This window comes from Lipophrys pholis (genome assembly GCF_963383615.2).
Source record: "Lipophrys pholis genome assembly, chromosome: 3".
Classification (NCBI taxonomy): domain Eukaryota; kingdom Metazoa; phylum Chordata; class Actinopteri; order Blenniiformes; family Blenniidae; genus Lipophrys; species Lipophrys pholis.
The window spans coordinates 14,100,930-14,115,845 of NC_137627.1; the positions used below are offsets into that span (position 1 = coordinate 14,100,930).

The window sequence follows — 14,916 nt, forward strand, 5'->3', positions numbered from 1 at the left end:
ACGTCATGTGGAGGATCGTGTAGCGTCTTGCTGCAAACAGCTTTATGTCTGGAAATCCTTCCAAATATGGTGTTTCACCCAGTTAACAAATTACAAGTGTTTTTTTTTTTTTTCATCTAAAGACTTGGACTCAATATCTTCTGTATAATTTTTTTTTTGCGACGTCATCCCGAAGGTCACGTGAGATCTTCTTGTGGGCCGGGTTTGGCCGGCGGACTGTATGTTTGACACCCCTGCTATAGATGATCCATAGAGCGTGAAGTGGAGAGAAGATTAGCGGTGGTGGTGTCTGTATGGGCGCTGAGCTTTCTGCTTCTCTTTCTGCTTCTCTTTCTTGTGCTTAATATCCTGTTTGATTGTTTTTGCTTTGGGTCAAGGGCTCGCTGGTTACAGATTAAACACGATTTCTTTATTTATACAAAGTTCTATATTTATATACACTGGTAAATGCTTGGCTGGTTACAATGTCAATTACCAAACTTGTTTTTTGGGGATTATTTATACCTGTCTTCTTCTGTGGCATTAGATAGCATATACATTGTCCTGTGTTTTGTTTTTCCATCACAAAGTGCTTTTATATTGTTCCCAATTTTGATAAACACGATGCGGTCATATCAAATATTTCCAGCACCATGTTCTTTTTTCACCGATCACCATATGAATGTTTTTTTTTACACAACATATCACTGTATCAATCAGAAAATAAAGACATCTGAGGATACGTGCGCTTTTGTATGGTTTTTGCATGTTAACGTCTCTGTAGAGTGGAGAGTTTACTTTGAAATTAAACAAAGAAAAGAAAAAGCGTCTGTGTTGCAGATTCCTGCCCATGCACCACATAAAATGAAATTCACACAATAACAGGCAGAGTCACCAAACCTGTTCTCTCTAAACACAGCAGGAATGAATGCCCGGTGGCTTTGTTTTCTCCACTGCAGATACCAGGTAACCCGGACATGCCTACAAAGCTCTGGTGACCTGAAGCCTGCACCTCATCCGACTCCCTTTGTTAGGGGACAACGAAGCTTTCTAGAGCCGTATGAGAGCTACAGTGCTGGATCTTTCTTTCTTGTTTTTTAAATGAGTCACACATTTCTGCAATATGATTAAGATAGCTCGGACAGGACGATTGCTTTGGTTTTCATTTAAGATCCGGTCGGCAGGTGAATGAGTTAAGTGCGTTTATTTGTTGTAACTGAATGCCTCCACTTTGTTTTTCATCCAGGATGTTGAAGCACAATAAGCTGCCACAGTCAGTTGTCAGCGTGTACGCTTGAGTTGATCCCAAAATTCCGCTTCACACCTTTTCTTTTAATTCCTTTGGTTCTACAGTTTCATCCCCTGACATCCTGTGCTCTTCTTTCACATCAAAGTCAGGATAATCTGCATTCCCTCACATCATTGACTGTGCAGTTTTCTTTATCTGCCTCCGGCCCTTTGAAGAGCTCGGCACCTGCCCATTTGGATCCATGAGGTAAAAGGTCAAAGGTTATCTCCATAATGACAAGGCGCAAACAAATCCATCTGCAGACTCAAATGCTCCCATACCAATCACACAAGTGCTAATGTATTGTTTCTGGTGTGTTTACAGGTGAGTTGTGACTGTGTCAGCCATTTAACCAGGGGCGGGGGGGTCCTAGCAACTGTTGGGTCTCACACACTGACACACACACACACACACACACACACACACACACACACACACACACACACACACACACACACACACACACACACACACACACACACACACAAGTTTCGGGTTTGCAGGAAACCCCAGTAAGTGTTGAAATATGAATATGACTGCAAACAGCCAATAACACCTTCCATCCTGGCTCAAGTCCCGCGGCAGCACAGCTTCCGATCTTCAGCTGCAAAACTTTTTCAACAGGAATGTTGAGCTCTACCGACCCTACAGGTGTGTGCCACCACTACAGTGAATCTCACACTAGATGTAATCCACTATCTAACCTCAATGTACGACAGGCACCGACAACAAATACACTAAAAGAAACAAAAACATGCTCTTTATGCATTGAATAACGTTTTATTTACATTTGACAAAACATTTGTTGTCACTGAAATGAGATTGTGTGACACATATAGCATAAACTTCAGCATTCATAGTTATTTTGCTATTGAAACAAGATATATGCAGAAAAGCACATGAACGTCACAATAAAAGGTGATGCACACCAAAATCGACAAACTTGGGGGAGTGTGTTGATTTGAAATGAGTAAACCTGTATCACTGGAGGGTTTTTTTCCCAAAATGAAGTGAATATTGAATATAGACAAAGAAATATCAGAGATGAAGGCACTGAGGGGTTATTGTGAAACCAGAGCCTTCAAAGTGTAATTTAACCACTTGTGTAAAAATCTGCTCCATCAAAGCAAAGCAGGATGTTCAATGCTATTATAATGAACTACCATAGCAAAATGCCACAGTACTATTTATTTTGAAGGCACGTTGTTGGCTTTGCTGGGTGTGTGTCTCTGTGTGTCCTTTGTAATATACTGTTTTGAACAGTACCATTTTATAACTTTATTGTCCTTGTCAGTGTGCAAGTGAAACTTCAGAAAAATCTCTCTCACAAAGAGATGCTTTTTGGGGGGATTATTTACATAAATGCAGTTTTTCATAGTTCATGGACTGGATGCTTTCTCAAACATACAAGCAGCAGCTCATATCTTAATGTTTAACAAAACAATGTAATGGTGTTGTGTATGACTGTTGTCAAAGTACAAATATTGGTTTAAAAGAAAAAGGAGCAGATGCAGAAGTCATCGTATATGATTGAAATGATGGGTTGAACTAAAGGAAGGCCTGTGACAGTGAAGAAAGGAAAGAGGAAGCCTGCCACCAAGTGGTTGACTAGAGAAATAATCTACTGTTCGGTAGGCTGGATGTTGAATGAGTCTACTCCACATTAAAGAAATCACTGAGCTTGCCAGACATGAATTACAATTAATATTTTAATTAGTGTATCACATAAATACACTTTTTGTCCTTTTTTTATTAAACCACATCCTGATCCATTGTCTTCTCACCCATGTTTTATGTTCACTGGTGGTCAAAGAACTGAGCCACTTGCTCTCACTGTCTCTCTCTCTCTCTCTCTCTCTCTCTCTCTCTCTCTCTCTCTCTCTCTCTCTCTCTCTCTCTCTCTCTCTCTCTCTCTCTCTCTCTCTCTCTCTCTCCCTCTCCCTCTCCCTCTCCCTCTCTCAGCAATGACTTCTGCATTGCACCTTGAAAAGTGTGTTTTACTGCCCTCTGTGGCTGAATGACTCACGTACCTGTCTCACATACCTCTCCAGGGTGCACTTGTAAATGAAGCACTGTCATCTAGTAATTAGCACTACTGGTTCACTGCAAGGAGATTTTTGAGGGGGCCTTCCTGTGAGGAGCTCAAATTGGGGTTGTGGGGTGCTGGACTCCATCCGAAAGAAAGCTACACCCAGGATAGATTGCTTGTGCATCCCAGTTCAGACAGAGAGATAGAGAGCCATTTCCAAATGCAAAACTGCAAAGAAGCCATGCACCCCACCAGGAGGTCATGCAAACTGACCAGAAAGGTCCACATGTCCAGCATGGCACTTGAACCAGGGAGAAACCTCTCACTGTGAGTTGAGAGTGCCAACCATTACCCCGCTGAGCAGCTCTTCTGAATACCAGTATGTTGTAGTGGAACACAGCTAAGTCTTATTGTCCTTGTTACTTACTTATTGTCTCTTGTGTCAGGAGCTCCACTCTGACTACTAAGCTGGTGTGTCAGTGGACAACCTCCCTGTTTCTGAGAACTGCTGAGCGTGTATAAATAATCTGTGTGAACATAGTTTGTGTTGTTACTGCTGCTCTAATAAAAGACGTTTGCACTCTATCCACGGCGGAGAACCTTGCACACAGTTTGTACTCTATGCACCAGTACTCACTCTCCAAAGAGATTCATGAAAGATGCATGACAATGCAAGATTGTTTCATTCCCTTTCAGACTGCTCTGGCAAAAGTTCCATAACATTGCGTTAACACATGCACATTTCATCACAAACAATACTGCTCTTCTCCTGAGTTCAAGTTTGCACAGCCATCGTCAAAAGCATTAGAACCCAACCCCTCGCATCAGAGAGCGGGGAAAGTGTGGCAGGATAAAGTGTTTTTGTACACCGCCTGACTACATGAGACCTAACGTCGCTGCCAGCAGATCTCTTGCCAAAGTCATTAGCTACTAATTCTGCAAAGTCTAGATTTTCTCTGATAAGATCCCAGTAAAAGAAGAGAACATGGTCTGTGGTCTCATTTGTGTCTGTGAGCATGAGGATAAATCTTACAGAAGGGTTGGTTGCTTTGTTGGTTACTAAAAAAGTAAATTAGTGACTTACTTTATACACGTTCACGGCTGCTTCAACATCTCTTTTACATAAGTAGCATTAACGTAAGCCAATACACCTCCATCCACCCAAGTCATCTTTGGTCCATTCTCTGCTTGGCTGCACTGGCTGAGTGGGTTAACTCTTTCTTACCCTCGGCTCAGTGTGTGTGTGTGTGTGTGTGTGTGTGTGTGTGTGTACAGAAGCTGAGGGCAGCGTTGGTGCCAGCGTAAAATGAACGGACAGGTGAGCAGCGTCTGGGTCCAGCTGGGCACTGTAAAATGACCGCCACTGTTGTGTGTGGTCTGAATGGATCTGAGAGACGATGTTGTTGAGTTCGGGCATGGAGACCCCCCCCCGCCCCCACCTTCTCGCTGTCTCACCTACATATCTCACAGTCAATCTGCTTATGGAGGGGCAACTTCGGGACAGTTTACCTGAGCTGCTGGGAAAGAGGGGGAGGACGAGAGAATAAATGTAGGTGAGGAGGTAAACAGAAGTATACAGAGAATGACAACAGTTGAAATAAACTCAGTCTTCCCTCCATATCCCGCCATCAACCCTCTCTGTTTCCCAAATTTCATTTCCCCCTCTTCCTGCTCACTCATAGCTGGTCATGGATCTCTCTAAGGATGTGAGGTCTTTGGCAACTGAGGCATGTCCACTACTCAAACATTCATTGTCACTGGCAAGTCGAGAGTTTCAACTAGACAGCTACCAGAAAATCACTTCTCTACAAAAAAAAAAAAGGCATCCGTTACTATCTTGTTACACCATGAGAAGGAATCATTGTACTGCCACACAGTATGAATCATAGTTTACAAATGTGCCTGCCAGTAGCTTTTGAAGCTCATGTGCACATGAGTCCGTCACAGTGATCAGGCATGCATCACAACTGCAGTAATTTAAAGGAGAAACGCTGGTTCTTTTGACAAACAGCTCAGGTTTAGCGGGTGCTGAGTGATTATCAGTGCTCTTTAGGCTAAACCTTTGCTTTGGCTACTCACCAAGTGCTGGTGGATTGTAAAATCAGGGTCCTTCTGTGCTACGTGCCAGCTTGCAGGTTTAGCATTGAGTTGCTTTAATTAATTGTTGCAGATATCGCCACATAGGTCAGTTTACAGGATTATGTATAGGACAACATAAAAAAACAGATTAGGCATCCTATATGTAGACACTTGCTGTGAGTGTTGTCCCAATATGATCTTAAGTAAATCTACTGCAGTGCTTTGGCCTCTGTCAGAGACTCTTCTCTTCTTGGCTTTGTCCCACGATAAGAGCCTGGGCAGTAGCTTGGGTGTTGGAGGAATGCCTCCCATATCGGGTGACCCATTGCCCCACAGCCTTTGCTCCTTGCCTAGCTGGTAGCGAGGGAGTGCTCCTGGCGGGCGCCGTATCCCATGTCACAAAAGCACCTTTCTACACAACAGGGGTACAGAGAATGGGCCACAGCACAGTGGTTCTCCTTGGGCCAGCTCCAGCCCACCACAGTGGGACTTCAGCCCTCCCCCTGTGCCTCCAGCAGACACCCTCATTGGTGGAGATGTTCTTTCACCCTAACCTGGCCGAGATATCTGAGAGACTTGGAGCTACTGGTGCTGCCACCAAGACACTGCAAGAGAGGATAAATGATCATACTACTTATGCATAACAGGGTGAGTCTCAATTTGCTGAAATATATTTTACACATATATATCATGCACAACTGCACCATAGCAGGAGCCTAATATGATCAAATCTCTCATTTGCATAAGATTAAATGTATATTAGGGAATTTGATTTTGTGAGTCAGTAAATAGGAGTTTTTCATTCTAGTTAGACACTTGATGTGCTGAATTAAGTGATAAACTGCTAAGAGACTGAACACAGCTGTGATTAACTTCTGGACTCCTCAATGCACCCAGACTACCGTTATGGCAGAGCGCTCCAAACATACATGGGAAAATATAGAATATAATGGAAGAAATGGGTGCAGAAGCCTTTACTCTTACTGTGAGAATGACCTTGGACCAGTGGTAGTCATCATGTGCTATTTTCATTATCTCTCGTTTTCAAAATTAAATCAAATGGGAAATGAAAATGGAGCAGTCACACAGGCGTCTCCATGTGTTCTTAGATCCCAGTCAACCATGAGGATTATCTCCTGTCAGTCGACCCTTGTGGCAGTATTCGTGGTCACTGTCACTGTGATGTCCAGCGCTGAAGCCAAGACCACACCGAAGCCAAAGTACCAATATACCAAGAAGCCCGTCCCTCAGATCACCGTGCACAGCCCTGTGACCACCAGCATACCCAAGACCCTCAAGATAGTGGCAACTGCAAATCCTGTGCAGCCCACCACAGAGAAAACCACCTACCCAAATCACATCTTTCCACAGTACCACAGTGAGAACACTGAGCCGCCACCTGGTGTCGGCCCCGAGAACTACACCCTGGATTACAATGAGTGTTACTTCAACTTTTGTGAGTGCTGCCCACCTGAGAGGGGCCCCAGGGGTCCGAAGGGAGACAAAGGCTTGGCAGGTATCAGACTCACTGATAAAGTGCAAATATAGTGTTTAGTTTCAGTATTTTGAATATCACTTGTTTCTACTCACCTAGGGCCACCTGGTGAAAGAGGCCTCACAGGAGCATCTGGTTTACCTGGACCACCTGGTGTGAGTGGTCCAATGGGGTTAAAAGGCAACAAAGGTGAGTGTAGTAAGTTTGAATACACACTTGAAACAGTTTGTTACAGTCTATATAATATTGGAAGCATGGCAATGCTGTTTTTTTAGTGGTGCAAACAACAACAACAACAAAAAATCATCAGCCAAGAATCCTAAGGGAAATAATTGGATAATATATTGTTATATGTGAAACTATTAATAGGGCCAAACAGTGGTGTAGTGGCTACAATTCTTGCTCCATTGCCTTGTGTGGAGTTGTCATGCTCTCCCTGAGTGGGTAGGTATTGACAGCAATCAAGGTATAGCCAGGTATTGATAGTTGACCATCTGCAAGACCATCTTGACACAAGCTCATCCCAACCTGCTTCCTGATTGCTGGGCGAGGTTGGCCATGTCACAGGCTTGAGAATTTAGACGAAGATGAAACTGTTTTAATTCACAACCAAACAATAAGATAAAACAAATCAATGCCTGTGATTTTGGGAACAGTAAGCCCAAGGTCTTCCATGAGATTGATATATATTCTCATGAAATATTCATATTGTCTAATTATGCAAACTTCTCAGGTGATCGAGGTGACAGGGGCAACGGCGGCACTGCCGGGTCACAGGGAATTCCTGGGAAACCTGGTCCAAAAGGTCAAACTTAGTCACATGATCATTATAACACTATTTGTTTGGACGACTGAGTTCTGAACAAGTTTCCTTTATCTTGCAGGCGATGCTGGCCAGAAGGGTGAAAAGGGTGAAACAGGGTTGCAAGGTATCAGAGGTGAAAGTGGGGAGAAAGGAGAACGTGGCCATAATGGGACTGCTGGTGAGAAAGGAGAGCCGGGAAAAGAAGGGCCGACCGGGCCTCCAGGACTGGCTGTTGAGCTGGGTGTCAAGGGAGAAAAGGGGGACAAGGGAGAGTGTGGCACCTTTGGGGAAAGAGGACCAAAAGGTGAGCGAGGGGATTCTGGAGCTCCCGGCATCCCAGGAGGGATGGGAATTCCAGGGATAAATGGCAAGCATGGAGCCCCTGGTCCAGTGGGTCTCCGGGGGGATCAAGGACCTCCTGGACCTCCAGGAGAACCAGGTGTGCGAGGACCTCAAGGGCCTCAAGGCATAAGAGGGATGCTAGGACCGAAAGGTGATAGAGGTTACCCTGGGATGAGAGGCGATCGGGGCTTTCGCGGATTGAAAGGAGCCAAGGGATCAGGGCTTCCTCTGAAACGCTCCGCCTTCAGCGTAGGCATCTCTCCCAGAAAGTCCTTCCCTCCCTCTGGCTTCCCAATCCGCTTTGACAAGGTCTTCTACAATGAGGAAAACCACTTCAACATTACGTCCAACAGCTTTACCTGCGTCCACCCCGGGGTTTATGTCTTCTCCTTCCACATCACCGTGCGTAACCAACCACTGCGAGCCACTCTGGTGGTGAACGGGTCACGGCGAGTGAGGACACGGGACTCTCTGTACGGTCAGGACATCGACCAGGCGTCCACTCTGGTGGTGCTACGGCTGGCGGCGGGTGACCAGGTGTGGATGGAGACACTCAGAGACTGGAACGGGGCATATGCCAGCAGTGAGGATGACAGCATCTTCTCTGGGTTTCTGCTTTACTCAGATAAGGCCTGAGACTCTGCAGTGCTGTACTGACTGTCTCTGTTCCTAATGTAATGCTCCAACTTGACCATGTCAGAGACGAGGCCGAATACCTGCGGTACTACAGCATACATATGAGCTTCTCACAAGCGCCCTTGTATATTTTTAATAAAAATTAGAAAACCCACAAACTATTGTGTTACTTTGGAATATGTTTTTTTTTTTTTTTTATATTTCACTCTATCTTCATCAACTGCGTAATACAGCATAATCAGAAATAATATATAAAGCTCTGAGTGGCACATTGTGAAGGAACCAAGGCAAAACTATCCCTATATTCAGATTAATGAAAGAGGATGTAGAAAACTGTGGCTTTCAAAGTGTCATGTGAGGCTCCCCTGTGGGTCACCAGTGAGCTTCAGTGGAAGCAGCAGCAGGAAGTGATCCGGAGGATGTCTTCCTCCCTATGATTTTTGTGTTTTTAAATTTTGATAAGAAGTCATGAGATAAAGAATGTCGAGGATACAGATTGCTATTAAATGTTTTATTGAATCACACACCTTCAGAGCACAATTCATTGTCGGTGTAAAGCACGAAAGCAGCTTCAGTACAGAAACAATGGCGTAACAACTGCAGACAATATACACTGACATGGCGGATATTTTAAACATCTAAATACCGAGCTCTGTGACGGGTTAGGGGTTGTTACACTTGAACTAAACTAAATTCAGTGGATGTACTGTCGCTAAACAAGTGAGCGATAGTATTAACATTAACAGCGATGTAGTCCAAGGTCTGTGAGAGTGGCTCATCACTCCCACGCTGTGAAAAACACTGTTCTAATGTGTCTGCTGTGCATTAGCGATGTAAAAATAAAGTGTATTCACGCACAATAAAGTCTAACAGTGGCACACATGAGATGTTTGATTTGTTTTTAAAATACATATATACAATATCATCAACTATTTTCAAAACTATGAATGATAATCATTTCCTTTGCATAATATAACCTAACATGAATGAATTTATACATCAGGTCAAATAAAAAAGAAAAAAAACCACTAATATTACAGCCGACTGTGTGAGTGTGTAATGGCAACACAGATGCTGGTTATGATTTATCAGAAAGTTGAAGATAAGGCAATCTCTTGCTTTTAAAAAGATTTAGGGTGATTCATCGCTGTGGTGGTCTGTAATGTATGAAACAAGTCAAGATCCCAGACCTCAACGTACCCCCTCAGGAATGCCATCAAATCCTCGGGTTAGGTCACCAACCAGTCCCCCCGGAAAAGTCCCCAGACTCCTCGACAAAGTCCCCAGACTCCTCGACAAAGTCCCCAGACTCGTCGGAAAAGTCCCCAGACTCCTCTGAGAACTTGCCGGATCCTTCAACGGGTTCCTGTGGTGCGTCAACAGGCGATAATGTGGTTGGACTACTGAACTGTATTCAGCGGAGTGCGTTGCACTGACCATCAGATGAAGCTCACCTGTGTATACTGCAGATGAGGTCTGGTGGTGAGCGGTGTTGTTATTGGCAGCGCCGCAGGAAATGCTGAGGGTTCGCGGACTGGCGTTGAAGATAATGGTGGGCGCTCTGTGGTCCGCGGGCCTGTTCGGTCAGGGAAAAGGAGACCGTGAGAGATTCGCTCAAAGTTTGTGCAAAGTTTCAAAGATTGAATTTACTTGGATGTACCTGTCTCTTCACCAAATTCTTTGGGCTCACTCCACTTAGTGTAGTTCAACTCGAGGACCTTGACCTTGCAGCTGTACAGGCCCGGAGCCTGCTTGAACACTTCATAGTTTTTAGTGGGTTTCATCCACAGGCGAATGTTATTCTTGTAGAAATAGAAATGGATGGAAGGAGTACGGAAGATGGAGTGGGCGTTGTAGTGGACGTGACAGGTGAGATTCATCTCGCCGGGTCGACTCAGGTTGGCATCAATTTCCAACACGGGCTGTGATAAAACCTCTGCGAAAGAGAGGAGGAAACATGTTTCTTCCCTGTTACGAATAAGGGCGTTTGGAAAACACAAATGACTCGAGATCCTTATTCGTGACTGTTAAAGGCTTGAAAATAGGAAGGTTGTTTAAAAAGATAATTTTCCATTATTTCAATCATTTTTAAATCCCACCAGCAACTCCATCTCTTCTCCAATAAATAAATTCTCTAATCTATTCACTCTAAACTATTCAGGTGATATGATGCAGTTGTTACATCGACAGCAACATCTAAAGAGCATTTAAAGCAGTTTGAATGCAAATTTTATCATTTATTCAGACAGCCATGTTTTGTTTTCAATTTTCTTCACATTTCTAGATTGTGTGCCACTTCAAGCCTCACACTGACCGTTCAATTTGGTTTGTGATCCATCACATTGGGTGTTTCATTGAACTGTAAAAGCAGGTATATCACTTCCAGAACAATCATCTCTTCTGGCCAGGAAGTAGAGGACAACCCTAAACTGTAGTTTTCGCTCTTTAAAGTAACTTTGTAAAAATGGTAGCATTTGCTAAAAGGATGGACTCTTCTCAGCAGCCTGCCAGTCCTTTGCTTAAACTCACCCCCGATCCGCACGTAAGTGTTGGCTGAAATGACAGAGATAGTGCGACCCCTTGAGTCCCACGAAACCCTGCAGGAATATATCCCTTGGTCTTCATGTCTCAGGTTTGTAAGGTGAAATTGTGCGTTGGGGCCGATTTCTCTCCCAACTTCAATGCCGTCTTTATACAAAATGATCTCGTGGACTGGAGGGTTGCGTCGGACACGACAGGTCATTGACATGTTTTTTCCGATGAGGCCAGGATGAGGTAGGACCTGCAGAATAGCCAAGCCACCTGAGGAACAGAGAATAAGGTTACCTCGAGGTGATACCTTAGACCAGCAGCAGCATGTTTTTGTATGTTGGATTAGAATCCAGTCCATTGTGAGGAACGGGTTTGAGAATTCTGCCTTTGTTCCAGAAGAAAAAAGGGTCTGATATCCCAATATCTACATCTTACCATCCACTCGGATGTCCACAGGTAGACTTCTGAGGGTGTAAAGCTTCCCCAACGACATGTCCTTCACCCCTTCGCAGGAAAAGTTGCCACTTTCTTTCATTTTGGCATTCCAGAAACTGAAATTCTCTCCGGTCTGCGGCAGCTGCTCAGAGCCCCTGAACCACTGGTAATCCCAGTCAGACCTGTTGTCAGGAACGCTGCATGTGAGCCGAGTACTCTCCCCCGTGAAGATCCATGAGGTCTGTGGCTTGACCTTGACGTCAGCTCTTAGTGAGGTAACTATTGGAAAAAAAAAACACAGGATGAAAATCTCATACCGGGGCATGTCGGTCTCCAAATTAACAATGTAATCAGGTACAATGGAAAAAGTTGTTTTGTGTTGTTGGTCGGAGCTCTAGTGTATTTGTAGGACGTTGCTAGTTCTAGGTGTTTACTGAAGGCCGCAATAAGTGTTGGAGCTCGTCGTTCACTCTTAAAATAATAAGTAATTACCAAGTAGTCTTTTTAAATGCCATTGATAAATGTCCTCAATAAACATCAGTATATCTAGTTAACTGAGAAATGTATAACATTTTCTTAAGAGTAAATCTCTGGATAAAAGGCCGTTATAATAAGTTTCGGAATAGTCATTGCATCAGTTACGCTGTCCCCTGAAAATCCTCTCACTGTGGCTTCTTGAATATCACAATACAATATTTGTACACGTTAACAGGTAGTAGCAGTGGAGTAGATCAGGAGGTGAATATTTGGCACATACCGAATGGTGTTACAAGCTGTGGGAGGGATGACAGAACTAAAAGAAAACAGGACAGTTGTTTAGAGACAATATTAACAGTAATAATTAGCAACATGGAACGTTATGACCGAGGGAAAGAAAACTCACCAAGAAGAGCGACCACCTTGTCCATTGTGATTTCTCTGTCGTGTGAGAAATGGAAACTCAGGCAACATTAATTGAGTTATAACGTGGAGGGAAGTGAAAGAGATTCAGTTTGCATTCCCAGTACTGCAAGGCGCCACACAGGATATCCTCTTTTCGAAAAAATGCTGTACTATCATTACATGGATATATTGCCAAGAAATACACTTTGTATATTTGACACGGTCATTAACTAGTTTCTCCTTTCTATAAACAACCATTTTATGTTTTGAAACTATTATCTTTTTCTTCTTCTTCATAGCTCAATATAAGAACATCACTGCCAGAAGAACAGTAGTAAAAACAAACAAACAGCTTATTTCAACAACTGCGGGAGATCCAGTTTCCTGTGGACCAGTTTAAGCTGATTTGATTGAGGCCTTCAGCCTATAAAAAATGTGGCACTGTGTGAAAAGTACTTCTTGAAAGGGAAAAGAGCATCTTCGTATGTGAGAAGCAGGAAGTGCTCTGAAATCTCCAGGTAGCCTGAAGCTACTGGAGCTGAGGAGGTTCCTTCCATTTCCTTGATTACATTTACGTCTCCAGATGCTTCTCCTTTATTCACTTCAGTGAATGTAGCCTTGGCCGGGGGGGTGGGGGTGGGTGGGGGGGGCACACATCCTCCCAGTGGTGGGTTTGCAGCAGAGGCCAGATCACTGTTCATCTCCTTCTTCCTCCAGCTTAGCTCCTCTCTCCTGTTCCACTGATTACCCCGTTCTGCAAGCTGTAATCGTTCTTTCCTTCCCTGTCACTCTGATGGCTGAAAGCATTCTCCACAGTGACTGGGCGGGGAATCCTCTGGTGCCGACCGTGACGGGAACAGCCATGCTCGCCATCTTTTCAAAACTGACCTTCTGGCTGGACGTTTTCAGGAAAACTGTTCCAATGGGATTGGCTGGGGGACCGGTAGGGAGAGGTGCCATATGTCAAAGTGTCCTTGAACAAGACTGAAGAGTTAACTGCTCCCGATGGATGGACTGAGCACCTTGCGTGGCGGCCGCCGCCATTAGTGTGAGATATTTAGAGCGTAAAGCACTTTGAGGGCCACTCTGGCAGTGGAAAAGTGCAATATAACTGAAATCCAAAGAGAAAAACATACATATAATTGAAAAAAAAAAGAATTATTGTGCTAGTCAGTACCGTGTAAAAGTTTTATGGAAAAGAAATAGCGAAGAACTATGTTTTGAATATCATACAAAAATATAGTTCTATATTTCACAACCAAATATTTCAATTTAAACTTTGACTAAAAAAAAATATGAGAGCCTCAATTTTTCTTTGTCTTACTTAATACTTACATAACTAACATTTGCACAGTGTTGTGTCTCAACATTTTCTTTTAATCAGTTTCAGTGCAGTCATGTGCAACACAAAAAGGAACTACGCAACAGCAGGGCTTTTTTTTTTTTTTTTTTATTCATCACACACCCATAGATGCAAATATACCAGTACTGTCCCAATAAGTTACATTTAAATAAAAGACAGTATTTAATTACACCCCTCGCCCCCCCCCCCCCCGCCCCATCTGATACAGCAACAAACCTAAAGGGTAACAAACAGGACGCTTAATGGTTTTAAAATACCTGCTTAATGGCTTCTGCATACAGTGCAAATGTGATGTTATTCAAGCAAAATTCTTATAGTTGCAATAAAAGCATTTTCTCAAAGTAAAATTGGACAGCGCATCGACTATATACCGCTCCAAATATCAACAGAAACATTCTAGCAACACAAGAGAATTTTTAACTTTGTAAGCAAAGGAGGGGGAATTGGGCCTTTCACATCGACTCAAACATTTCCTTCAACGTCAGAGTGCCAACTCCAACTACACACTGCTGCAACGGCCCTCACAACTTTCACCAATCGTTCCTAACTAACGAGTACTTCCTTCAGTCTGAACGAAGAGCTTCGAAATGAAAAAAGTGCTTCAAAAATAACTTGAACTGGTTAAGTTGATACTTCTGCACCGATTGTAGAGTTTCATCAGGTTTGTTCGATCAAACTGCTCTGGCAGAGAGAATATAGTAGTTCACTTACGACTTCTTGTACAATGTCGACATGCGCACAACTGCCTCCTCGGAGGATTGGTCAGAATTCATGTAACATGCCTTCTAGTAACGTTCTTAAACTAACTGTAAATATTACAGGATTAATGTCTCAAACTGCATCCAGAAGAATTGAAATCTGCCACTCTATAGAAAAATAAAATCACCTCTGTACACCCAGTTTATGACCGGAAACAAAACACTATGATGCTTGCACGCACAACTGGAGGACTCTCTCACAGGCATCGGCGCAAACATGTTGGTGTCACACACACAAACACGCACAACCTCCAACACACACTTTCTCCACAAGAAACACACACACACGCACG

General features: G+C 43.6%; 2 protein-coding genes across 2 annotated transcripts; one reads left to right on the forward strand and one right to left on the reverse strand.

Annotated features, from left to right (window-relative positions):
* Window positions 1-6,490: 6,490 nt before the first annotated feature.
* On the forward strand, window positions 6,491-9,530 carry otol1b (otolin 1b). The gene is made up of 4 exons (XM_080459418.1): window positions 6,491-6,891; window positions 6,970-7,059; window positions 7,604-7,675; window positions 7,755-9,530. The coding sequence occupies exons 1-4, from the start codon at window positions 6,498-6,500 to the stop codon at window positions 8,651-8,653; spliced, it is 1,455 nt and encodes a 484-aa protein (XP_080315544.1). The 5' UTR covers window positions 6,491-6,497; the 3' UTR covers window positions 8,654-9,530.
* LOC308107215 (high affinity immunoglobulin gamma Fc receptor I-like) lies at window positions 9,146-12,642 on the reverse strand. Its single transcript, XM_080459421.1, has 7 exons — window positions 12,504-12,642; window positions 12,378-12,413; window positions 11,621-11,899; window positions 11,183-11,455; window positions 10,314-10,589; window positions 10,108-10,229; window positions 9,146-10,019 (listed from the first exon to the last, which is right to left on the reverse strand). Exons 1-7 carry the CDS (start codon window positions 12,526-12,528, stop codon window positions 9,888-9,890), a joined length of 1,143 nt encoding a protein of 380 aa, XP_080315547.1. The 5' UTR covers window positions 12,529-12,642; the 3' UTR covers window positions 9,146-9,887.
* Between the last annotated feature and the right edge of the window lie 2,274 nt (window positions 12,643-14,916).

Bases quoted from the DNA above. Each gene is read 5' to 3' on its own strand.
- otol1b (XM_080459418.1), top strand. From the start codon at position 6,498: ATGAGGATTATCTCCTGTCAGTCGACCCTTGTGGCAGTATTCGTGGTC. The intron at 6,892-6,969 runs GTATCAGACTCA...CTACTCACCTAG, and splicing joins GGGAGACAAAGGCTTGGCAG to GGCCACCTGGTGAAAGAGGC. The intron at 7,060-7,603 runs GTGAGTGTAGTA...CAAACTTCTCAG, and splicing joins GGGGTTAAAAGGCAACAAAG to GTGATCGAGGTGACAGGGGC.
- LOC308107215 (XM_080459421.1), bottom strand. From the start codon at position 12,528: ATGGACAAGGTGGTCGCTCTTCTTG. The intron at 11,456-11,620 runs GTAAGATGTAGA...TCTGTTCCTCAG, and splicing joins TGTGGACATCCGAGTGGATG to GTGGCTTGGCTATTCTGCAG. The intron at 10,230-10,313 runs GTACATCCAAGT...CTGACCGAACAG, and splicing joins AGAATTTGGTGAAGAGACAG to GCCCGCGGACCACAGAGCGC.